The 12,123-nt window shown below is 39.8% G+C and overlaps 1 protein-coding gene across 1 annotated transcript in view; it reads left to right on the top strand.

Annotated features, from left to right (window-relative positions):
* TXNRD1 (thioredoxin reductase 1) overlaps window positions 1-12,123 on the top strand; it is a 178,649-nt gene that overhangs the window by 118,931 nt on the left and 47,595 nt on the right. Inside the window, exon 4 of the mRNA XM_069764223.1 lies at window positions 9,342-9,451. Within this exon, the coding sequence (XP_069620324.1) occupies window positions 9,342-9,451 (110 nt within the window). The remainder of the gene's footprint in view (window positions 1-9,341; window positions 9,452-12,123) is intronic.

The following is a 12,123-nucleotide window of genomic DNA, read 5'->3' as shown; positions in this document are numbered from 1 at the left end:
CCAAAATTGTCACATTATGTGCCCTCATAGTAACATAACCCTTCCTTCCCCTGGCCCCTCATCTAAAATAACAAGACATTTTATCTTTGGCTCTTCCATGGAATGCATATCAGTGCCCGATGTCTCCTCTGCCTGTGGGACCCCAGTGTCAGCAGCAGTGTGATGATATCAGCAGCGTGTTGACCTCATCATGCTGCTGAATGTTGGGGCTTGGGCTGACAGGCGCTTTCTATGGCCTAGTCCTTGCGCCACAGTATTCAAATGTATTCGTATACATTTGAATATAGGAAAAAAGGAGCCATCACATCCTTTACAGCTCCGTGGGCCAAACAACATCCTTCGGCGGACCTGATCTTACAGATCTTTAGAAGGGATAAAGCTTAAGCAAAGACTAACTGCTGTGAAGACTTAGTCTGTAGTCCTCCTTTAAACTTTTTCCAACCCTCACCTTACAATTTTTGATATTGGTTTTGTTTTGTATTCCAAGACTTTGGTTATTTTTTCCCATGGGGCTAAGTAATTACATCCAGGTTTCTGCTATCTACCTGCCTGTTCTGCCTGCCAATGATATCTGCCAGCTCAGGCAGAGACTCTTTTGCTTCATTTCACCTTACTTCAACAGAGGAATGCTTGTGTGTTTGTTATGACACTTGACCCTAGTGACCAGTCACCGCTGGCATCACTGCCTCCTCCTTCGGACTTATACGTAATCAAGAGGAAGTGGAAGCTTCGGCTGCTCTCTCATTTTCCCTTGATTACTAAAGTGTCCAAAGGTGGAGACAGTGACGCCGGCGGTGATTTGATGCCATGCTCACATGTCACAACAACCACACAAGAGCCCCAGGAGAGAGAGTCAAACGGCGCCGGCACGTCTGGTGAGTATAGGTGTTTTTATATTATCGGGGCCAAACATGAGGAATGAGAAGGGGTTGTCCTAGAGGTGAACACTTACATTTTTCAGATTGATGGCTTACACTTTAATGTGTAGGCAAAGCTACAATTCTACTGCTGGTTCTGTGTTTTTATGATAAACCACAATGTTATATAGTTACATAGGTTGAAAAAAGACATAGGTCCATAAAGTTTAACCTTACTCCACCAATTGTACATTTTATCACTAAATTAACTATAATCCACAATGTTATGTGTACTGAGGAAATCATCTAACCCTTTTCTAAAAGATGTTATAGTGTATGCCATTACTACCTATTGTGGTTGGCATTCCACATTCTGACTGTTCTAACTGTAAAGAGCTCTTTCATATTTAGCTGTCAGAGTCGCCTTGATTCCACCAGTAATGGGTGCCCCCTGGTCCTTATTATGGTCCTTGGAAGGAAGTCATGCGCCAGTTCTTTGTACCGACCACACATATATTTACACATGTAAACGAGATCTCCTTTGAGGCGTCTTTTTTCTAAGCTAAACAAGCCCAACTTTTTCAACTTCTCCTCATATGAGAAGCCTTCCATCCCTTGTAATAATCTAGTTGCCCACCTTTGAACTGACTAATTTCTAAATATCCTTTTTTAAATGTGAAGCCCAAACCTGGATCCCATATTCTAGATGTGGCCTCACAAGTGATTTATAAAGGGGTAACAATAGATTGGGATAGCGGGTTTTTATGTCTCTTTTTATATACCCTAAAATCTTGTTTGCTTTTGCAGCTGCTGCTTCTGTAGATTCAGTATAAGGCTGTTATGTGGAACAGTATCAAGTGCTTTTGCAAAGTCCAAATAAATCACATCAGCCGCATTACCTACATCCAGATTTACACTCACCTCCTCATAGAAACCCAACATGTTAGTTAGACACGACTTAATCTTCATGAATCCAAGCTGGTTGTCAGTTATTACATTATTCTCTGCAGTATATCTCTGCAGGTCATCTCTTATAATGCCCTCACTGATGTCCTACAGGGGTATTTGTCAATGTTTAATTTGCTCAGATGTAGGCGTACTATGTTGAATAGGAAAGAAATTGAATTTTTTTATAATAGATAGAAAAATATTCAGAATTGAGAGTCCTCAGCCAACCACTGAGGACTCTCAATTCTAAATATTTTTCTATCTACTGGCTAACACGGTACCAAGATATTTATCTTTCCTGTTTTATAATAGATGCCATTTTAAAACTTTGTTATTCTTTAAAGTTATTGGGTAAAAAATGAGTAAAAATAACAATTTCAGTCAAACTCTTTAAAAGAGAACATACATATTTATATGCATGCTGTCTCGCACAGTGTGTGTTATCTATTGCTCTTTATAATCACGATGTACAGGTGCTTCTACAAGGTGACTAAAGATACAGACACATCTCACAAAATTGGAATATCATCAAAAAGTTAATTTATTTCAGTTCTTCAGTACAAAAAGTGAAATTGATATATTATATACAGTCATTACAAACAGAGTGATCTATTTCAAGTATTTATTTCTGTTAATATTGATGATTATGGCTTATAACCACTGAAAACCAAGTCATTATCTCAGTAAATTAGAATACTTTATAACACCAGCTTGAAAAATGATTTTAGAATCCGAAATGTTAGTCTACTGAAATGTATGTTCAGTAAATGCACTCAATACTTGGTCGGGGCTCCTTTTGTATCAATTACTGCATCAATGCGGCTTGGCATGGCAGCGATCAGCCTGTGGCACTGCTGAGGTGTTATGGAAGACATGGCTCCCCGAACCATCACTGACTGTGGAAACTTAATGCTAGACTTCAAGCAGCTTGGATTGTGTGCCTCTCCACTCTTCCTCCATACTCTAGGACCTTGATTTCCAAAATGTACTTTCCTTGTGGAGTGTGTCAATTACTGCCTTCTGAACATCTGTCAAGTCAGCAGTCTTCCCCATGATAGTGGAGCCTACTGAAACAGACTAAGGGACATTTTTAAATGCTTAGGAAGCATTTGCAAGTGTTTTTTGTTAATTATTCTAATTTACTGAGGTAATGACTTTTGGGTTTTCATTGGCTGTAAGCCATAATCATCAACATTAACAGAAATAAACACTTGAAATAGATCACTCTGTTTGTAATGACTCTATATAATATATGAGTTTCACTTTTTGTATTGAATAACTGAAATAAATTAACTTTTTGATGATATTCTAATTTTGTGAGAAGCACCTGTAATTTGTTCACACCCACAGCAGTGTATCAAGCTCTGTGTAGAAAGAGTCCCATATAGTGATGGTATGTGTGCAGTATCCCCCCTGCTGCTGATTAAATAGCCTTCTAGTTTCTACCTATGCCAGTGGTATGGAGAAAACTCTACAGTATATCAGCGGCTGGAAGGCAGATGGAGTCTGCATAAAATGAATACTTTAAACTTGGGGTCGTTTGATCAAATGACACTATAATCATAAATAACACATACTGTTCAAGACAGCATCAAAGAATGAAGAAACAGGAGATGGCACTCTCAGATCAATGCTGCCATCACCAAATGAGGAGACCGATTTGAGATGCACAGGTTACTACTACATTCACACCATATGCATTCTGTTTTTCTGTCGGACAGCAGTGGAGTTTTATTGATCCGTACAAACATCAGCTTTAAAAACTGAACTTTGATCCATGAGACTCAGACCATGTCCTATTCTCCTACACTTTGTAGATCACACTACGGGCCACTAAAGTCCATGGTCTTCCGTGTAAAATGGATTACAAAGTAAAGACCTTCTTTATACTTCAGAGTGCTATCTGTACTTCATGCATTTTTAAATGATCCATTCCTCGGTAAAAAAACAAGATTAAAACAAAACTTCAGACAGTCTAACTGCTTCAGTAAAAAAAAAAAAGGATGAGAACAATAATAAATGTAACTAGGATAGTATCTCAGATTGGAGCCTATTTTATGGTCTGTACTCAAACCATGCTGCAGAATAGCTTCTGGTCTCCTGACCTGAACTTGGCGGCCTCATATATGCCTGCATGGTTGTTGAGTTTAGGGCAGGAGATCCTTGACCAATCCATGATGCATGAATGTATGAAACTGGCATTGCCCCTCCACAGACACGGTCGTGCACAAGTTCATCAAATGCACCAACCCATCAAATGCCACACTACGCACTTCTTTTCTACTTATTAAAGCGCTACAGTTCTACTGAATTTCTAAAGCTACAGTTTTACCAAGGTTGGGGAGTGTGCTATGTTCTCGTGACGAAACTGCGGTGGCGGTGAAACGCGCGTCGAGGTGCGTTCTGACCAGGTTTTCTTCCCTTGTTCCAACATGACTGCAGGTTATTATGGGCTATTCATGGTGGTCCTGTTGTCAGTATTGCAACTGAGAATTATTTTACTTCTACATTGAGCAAGATATGTATTTGGCCATATCAATATATCACACGCTATGTTAGTAGATAAGGAGATTTGTGGTGATTCATCTGCTCAATAAATGTAGAGATCTTTACATGACATCTAATTGCAATACAGATATTAGATCTGTACCAGACATATGGGTCATTTTTTACAGATGTAATTGTGGAGATTTAGATAGCCATGTCTGGACATAGCTTTACCTGGGGTTTAATCCTGTTTACAGCTTTGTTGTGGTTTGTACCCTGATATTGTAGTATCTCATCAAACAATGTTATATTGTGTATTTGTCTGAAATTTTGTAATAAAATGTATGCTTTACTGTAAATACCTGAGATTTCACTCCTTAATTTCCTCTCTATTGGTGTATATGTTCACTCTTTGTTGGTTGATTAAGACAGACTCCCTACCACGACTACATGCTGCTCTCAGAGAGGTCCACATGACGCACCTTTGGGTGCATCCCAAATTATTCCCCCATTATATACCAGTCTCAGTGTGGTTCTTATCGAGTTCATTTAAGGATTTATGTGCTTCAAGTTTATTATTTTTACGTGATGTTGCTCCTTTTCAGAACTTATTTGCAACAAATGTATAAAAATTATAAGTACAGCGTCTAGCTTAACCTTTCAATTAATAACTTCAATTATCTTGATGTTTGTGATTCAAGTTGTTTTTTCCCTATTTATCAAAACTTAATAAATCTTCTAATGCTAAATAAAATCACAAAGATAACATAAACTGCTTAATATATTAGTGTGACATTGTCACGTTCCTAGGGACACAGTGAGTGACATCTCAGCTGCCCTATGGATTGCAGGGCGTGTCAGCCTGTTAGCAATGTGATTGGCAGCTCAGCCATCCTATAGCATGCAAAGGCATGCTGGACTGTCAGTTTTGTGTATGGCATTTTCCCTGCAGCCCAATTAGGCTGGGCCAGCTGTATGTCCTCCATGTGTTGCCCTTTCAGGAGGATCACCTGGCTATTTAGCTGCTGGCTATGCTTGGACTATTGCAATCATAGCTTTTGCATGGTGGTGTGTGAGATTTGTGCTTAGTATTCTCTGACTCTGATCTTTGTTGCCAGACCTTGGATTTAGCCTCTTTGACCATTTGCTCGGTTTGCCCCTTTGCCTTGATATTCTCTGACCCTTGGTGCCTGTCCTTAGACTTGCTCTTGACTATTCATTTGTCTTATCCCTTTGTCTCTGACGCACTCTCTTACTTTTGACCTTGGACTTCTTGACCTCCCTGCCTCATGTCTTGTCCATGAAAAGTGACCCGGCATCACAGCTATAAAGTTACAAATATTAGATATAAACCTACTTTGTAACTTAGTTTTTTTCCCACTCAGTGTTACTTGCATTAAATAAATAACTGGTCACTTAGATTAATATAATCTTTTAGCTAATCATTTAAAAACAATGTGAAGACATTGGAGATTATCCAATTAATGAAATACATATTAGCTTTTTGTAATTATTAGTTTTTCAGTTTCTAAAAAAATGTAATTGATCTAAATATAAAATTAAGAAATGTAATACTGTTAAAAAGGTGAGAACAATTGTTGCTTACAATGAAAGGCATATTTTTGTTGGAAGCAAAAATATAAGAGGTAAAACTAAATCTCTATTTATGCTCTTGACAGCGTGTGCTCGCAGAACTCCCTGAACTTCCCTGATTTAAGTAGATCAGTCGAATATTGCGCAATATGAACTGCATTACTTCATTATACAGTATATCCTCCGTCGCTCCCAGACCATGGAAGTCTTCACTCCTGTGACTAGGTTCCTCAGCCCAGCATGTATATAGAGAGTGAAATTGTGGAGGCACTCAGGATGCTGGACTAAGAATGCCGGTCAAAGGAGTGAAGACTGCCCTGGTCTGGAGCAACAAAAGACCGGACAGGATTGCTGTATCAGGGCAGCGTGAATCTTTTTGCTCAGCTGTAGGAGGAACCATATGGCAATATACCAGTGCGATCTTCACTCCTGTGATTGGAATCCTCAGCGCAGCATCTACAGAGAGAGATGGTGAAGTGACTGGAGTCTCTCAGGATGCTGGGCTGTGGATTCTATTCAACATGATTGGTGTAAAGAGGATCATCAATTAATTCTAGCATATAACATCCCCATAAAAACAGTAATTATTTACTAATTAAGCAATAAAAATCTTTAGGACAAAAAAAACACACAAAAAGCATGAATACATTCATATTAGATATATAGGACAATGTAAATTCAAAGATACAATGGCTAATGCACCGTTTAACCCTATCCTTAATCCTACCTACCCCTGGAGGTTGGCAACCTATATTATAGCCTAAATGGCATCCAAGTTCACATACGACTGTCCCTTGTGTGCCCTATGAAGCCCTGATATGGCATATCCAATTTTTCATATACCATATAATACACAGGGAAGACATCTGGAGAAATCTAAAAATCAAAATACCATCAAGATTTTTATTTAAGAACACAAACTAAGGTAAACCAAAGAGGTATATCACTCAAAGGGAAAATATAAATACTTTCATTCTATCAATTTGTCAAGTGTACCTACAAATCCACATTCTGTACCTCAATGTGTTTCTCCTCCATATAAAGGTTCTTCAGGAGGCCGAAGGAGAGCAGAAATAGTAGATATACATTTAGTGCCAGAAAACTAATATATGAATGCATCTAATTTCCCTATTTGAGTGACATACCTCTTTGTTTACCCTAGTTGTTTTTCTTTCATAAAAATCTTGATGATATTTTGATTTTTAGTTAGCAGAGGATTCCAGGGGTGAAGATTGCCCTGGACTGGGAGCGATAGAGGACCAGGGCAGCATGAATCTTTTTGCTCAACTCTGGGAGGAACCTTATGGCAATATCCCGAGTGATTACAGCCCCATAGCATAGAGCCACAGTGACTGTAGTCTGTGTGCACATGGCTTTTTACAAAGCACAGAAAGAGACCCCTGAAAATCACTCTCCAGAAGTACTTTTCTATATTGAACACTTTTTCTCTGGTCATGTTGTCATCTGGCCCCGCCTTGTGTTAAATGTATATTTGATCCCACCTACTTTATGTTGGTCTAAGTCAGTGGTCCCCAACCTTTCTGCCCTTGAGAGCCACATTCAGCTAAGAGAGAGGGTCGCGAGCCACATTCAGCACTGAGAGAGGGTCGTGAGCCACATCCAGCTCCCACCCCCTTCAAAGTAGGATCAACCAATGCCCCCATTACGGGTATAATGATAACCGAAGCTTTTCCACCGAAATCACTCCAAAGCAGTAGACTGAGATCTAGAGGTTCCCACAATACCCCCATTCAGTATTCTCCCAGCAAGGACTCCCAACACACTGTCACATCCAGCTTTGAGCACCTCCTCTAACATGTAGTACCAACCTCCAGCGTACCATACCTAAAGCATCTCTAAACCCCAAAGACCAGTAAATGTGCATCCAGATCTGCACTTCTGTGCAGGACTACTCACAAAATTCACCATTTTGAGATGTACTCTACATACCTGTTTGCTAGACCTGGACCTAACGCAACAAGTTGGCAGACAGTCGCGAGCCACAATTCATGGTACCGCGAGCCACATGTGGCTCCCGAGCTACAGGTTGGGGAGCCCTGGTCTAAGTCATGCCTAGATGAAGGATATTTGTAATTTTAGGTAAATGTAGGTGTGAAGAATGTTGGAGATATAATTTCATGCCAACAATTTGTATCCTATTTGGCCTGAGATTATAAAAACCCCTTTCCTTTGTCAAGCAGGGACTCAGCAGGAAGTCCAATATTCTCCAAACCTCCAGGAGAAAGTTGGCACCTAGCTCAGATCTCCAGAACATGGTGAATGCCGCCAAGGGGTCTTGATCCCTTCTAATACCCTAGAGAGAGGAGATTTGTAAAATGGCTAATAGGAACCCAATAGCCTAGATGTGTTTAGTCTCTAAGCATAGCTGGGACCCGGCCGCCAAAACTGCCTCCCTAGGACTGTCTATTAAGGAATTATGATCCATCTTATGTTTTGGAGTTTTTAGCTGCTAGAGGCAAGGGGAGGGGATTTTAGTTCAGCCCAGAGGGCGGCAGGGGAGTGATCTAAGGGGCTACTGTAAGGCCATGTGGTCTCATCGAGTAATGTGCTGTGAAAGACCTAGGAGCCAGATGGCTGCCCATGTCCCCTGCGGCCCAGTGCACACATGGTCTTAAATCGAGCAGGTAATTGAAATGATCCATCTGCTTATATCTTTTGTCCTACCACTATTGTATTTGCATATCTGACCATTGAATATGTATAACCATCGTGTATACAATGTATTGTCTATTGTGCAGTTAAGGTGATTAACTATATAATTTTACCTTGTGCTGCTCTTTTATCTAAATCCACACATCCGTTTCTTGTTTTAACGTTCTATGCTACCGGGGATGGTTTCTGGCCTGATATAATCTCATTAACAGAATGGGCTTATATCTAACGACGAACAGAAAAGCCTGTCAGGGCTGTGAGTAAGTGTGGTGCCACCTCAGTGACTGCGTGGGCCACTCTCCGTGCCTCCCTGGGCCTGTGTGGACAGGGGGGCATTTGTATAAAATTGTACCATGCTGACCTTATGTGCTCCCAAGGGGTGCGGAACTTTATGTTGGTTAAAGGGGGAGACGGCATTATGTGATCTGTATGATGTAATTGTGATGCTGGCGAAGTGCGGGTTCACCATAGTAAGGTTTCAATTAATGAAGGCTAATTGTAATTACCACGAAAACAAATATTTAGGGAAGTTCTAAATTGTTTATTTAGTTCCCTTAGAAATAGTTTTTGATTTCCCGTAGTACGTCACCTGGACTGTCTCTGTTTCCTTTCCGGAAAGTTTGCAAGTCATGGTTACTCACACTTTTGGGAGAGTGAGGAGACAGAGGTGTCAGGAAGCAATAGAAATGAAGTGATTGTGAAATAACCGGTCCCTCCCTTTTTTTGCTCATCTTGGAAGCACAGCTTATAAATGAACATGCCACATATGATTTCTTTCCACAGACAACGGACAGAGCCTTGAGAAGGAACTGTATGAATATACCATGGAGACGGCATTACCCAATATTTTTGTGAAGGAGAAGCTTATTGGCGATTACACTGATGTTATACAGGTACATTTCATTTAATATTGGGATGCATTTTGATCTTACTATATTTAATTCATTTTTATTGATTTTATCACAAAATTTACAAACCAAAACAAGTGATACACATAACATAAGTATCCTGAGAAGGAAGGCATTTCCATAGAGTAGAAAAACAGTGTATTGAGATATCGGATAATATTGGAAGCAGTCCTACAATAGCATGCATTCACTCCTGATTGATTGAGGAGGAGAAATATAATCCATGATTCTAAGTAAGAAGGATTAGGAGATCCAGGAAATGTTGACATGACAGCCACAGGTCTTAATTAACCCAAAAATTATAACAGTTCATTTTTGTATGCAATTAATACTTTTCTAAGGCAAAATAGTAATGATAATGCTAATAATAATTGTATTTATATAGCACAGACACATTCTGCAGCACTTTACAAATGAAGAAGGGGCATGTACAAAGACATCACAATGTAACACATAGTTGAACTGCTACAGGCAGAGTGAGGGGCCTGCTCACAAGCTTACAATATATAAAGAAATAGGGGACACATCTTTTAGTAAGTGCTTGTTGTGTACGGTGCGTCCATCATTATAATAATCATATAAAGCTGCATGATCTGGTGTCCAGCGAGTATTTGTCTACTAAGTGCAGTTACCAAGTGATATTGGTGCAAGGAGGATGTGGAGACAGATGAGTAGGTGAGACCAGGTTCCGAGTCAAATTTAGAGATGGGGAACAGGGGAGAGTTAGATTAGTGAAGTGATGCGATAGGCCACTCCAAAGAGATGTGTTTTTAAGTCTTTTTAGTTTTCCATAATGTTTGAAAGTAAGAAATACCAGAACCTCTAAATCTACCAGACCCTGTTATAAGTCAATGTTTTGTCAGGATTCAATGGAATTCTTTAAAAAGGAATCCAATGTAGCTGTCGAGACAGAAGCCATGATGCTAGTATGAACAGAGTCTAAAAAGATGTATTAAACTTATCAATGACATAAACTGTGGTTACACAGTCACAAATCTATAAAAGAAAATGGTAAGTAATAAGATTTATTGAATGGAAAATTAACAAAGGATTGCACTGAAACTCATATTACTTGCAATGTACTATATAAGGGATTCTAGACAAAATCTACTATACGTTACGCCCACTAAATCTTACCTGTACATTTTTTTAAAAAATTTTCAACATCTTGTTTTATATAACATTTTCAGCGATTATTAGTTCATCTTGTGGCGATTTTTTAATGACATGGTTTTTCATTCATGTCTATATTTCTGTTGGTTTCCTGTTAATTGATGGCAGTGCATTTTGGGAGCTCAGGCGACAGATAAAAGCGATGTTAAAGCACCACTCCAGTGGTTTTTTTATTGCACCGTTGGAGTGGTGCTTTAAATATAATTCCCCTGCCCCTGTCTCATACTCACCTACCGCCTCTTCATCGTTTTGGAGTGTCGCTCCTGTTGGTCTCTGGCAAAAAGTGATCTGCCGGCTGCCCCAATGTTTCATGGCGCTGTGCGGAGAGGTCTCTTTGCAATGCATCTCTATAAGAGACTCGTTCTGGCTCTCATGGACTTGTCTTGAGAGCTTGTGACGTAGCTTCTGACTTCCGGCCAGTCGGGGGCTGTGTTCATAAGATGGTGTCGCGGGTCCGGAGCCGTGCAGAAAAACGGTGAAGACACTGGAGGGCTAGTATATGACCGGGGGCAGGGGGCTTACATTTAAAGTGCCACTCCAATGCTGAAAAAAATGCTGAAATGGTGCCTTAAATCGTTGCAGATGCACTGTTCCCGGATTCACAGCAAACTTTAAAGCACTCATTCATACTCCAAGCTTGAAATGACATGTGGTGCAGAGTTTAGATCCACAGCATGTCATTTTCTTGGTGGTTCAGATGTCGAATTACGGCAGATTATTTTCAATGCACAAGACAAGATGGCTCGAATAAAGAACAATTCATCATTCATATTTCCACGTAGAAATGAAAGTAGATGAAGCTAATGGGTATGATATATGCTACAAGCTAGTTTTATGAAAATAAGGTCAGCTTAGGGAATGATAGTCACCTGCCTGACACACCCAAATGTACAATCACAAGTTTCTCAATTCTCAGTAGTACATGTGAAGGAAGACAGCGTAACCGGAAGGCGCATGAGTCAGCCCTGCAGCTTGTGCTTCATTATTGTCAGCACGGGTTTCTTGCATTTATAATGTATTTACTTTTCAGACGCTTGTTAGTATATAAGAAGGGAAGGGCAAGCCACCAAATAATAAAGGCCACATAATTGAATCAGAAGACAATATATAATGAGGGTGATTTATTAATACTGCTGCACTATGGGATTGGTGTGCACTACTTGCTGATTCATCATGTGGATAAATTTGGCATGGACTAAAAACAAACCTAAGCCAGATCTTCTAATGGAAAAGTGGCTTCATACATATCATGAGTAAGGGTGGTTTCACATTTGCGTTTTTTTTTGTGTGTTTTTGCGGCAAAAAACGCAAAAAAGCATGCGTTTTTCCCCCCTATATTTAACATTAAAAACGCATGCGGTTTTTTGTATGCGTTTTGACGCGTTTTTGCAACGCATGCGTTTTTTTTCTGCAAAAAAATGCATTGCTGTCTATGTAAACGCATGCGTTTTTAACCACATGCGTTTGCATGCGTTAAAAAAGCA

Source organism: Ranitomeya imitator, chromosome 4, assembly GCF_032444005.1.
Source record: "Ranitomeya imitator isolate aRanImi1 chromosome 4, aRanImi1.pri, whole genome shotgun sequence".
NCBI classification, from domain to species: Eukaryota; Metazoa; Chordata; class Amphibia; order Anura; family Dendrobatidae; genus Ranitomeya; species Ranitomeya imitator.
Note: the sequence above shows the minus strand (reverse complement) of the source record. Positions and strands in the feature narration are given on the sequence as shown.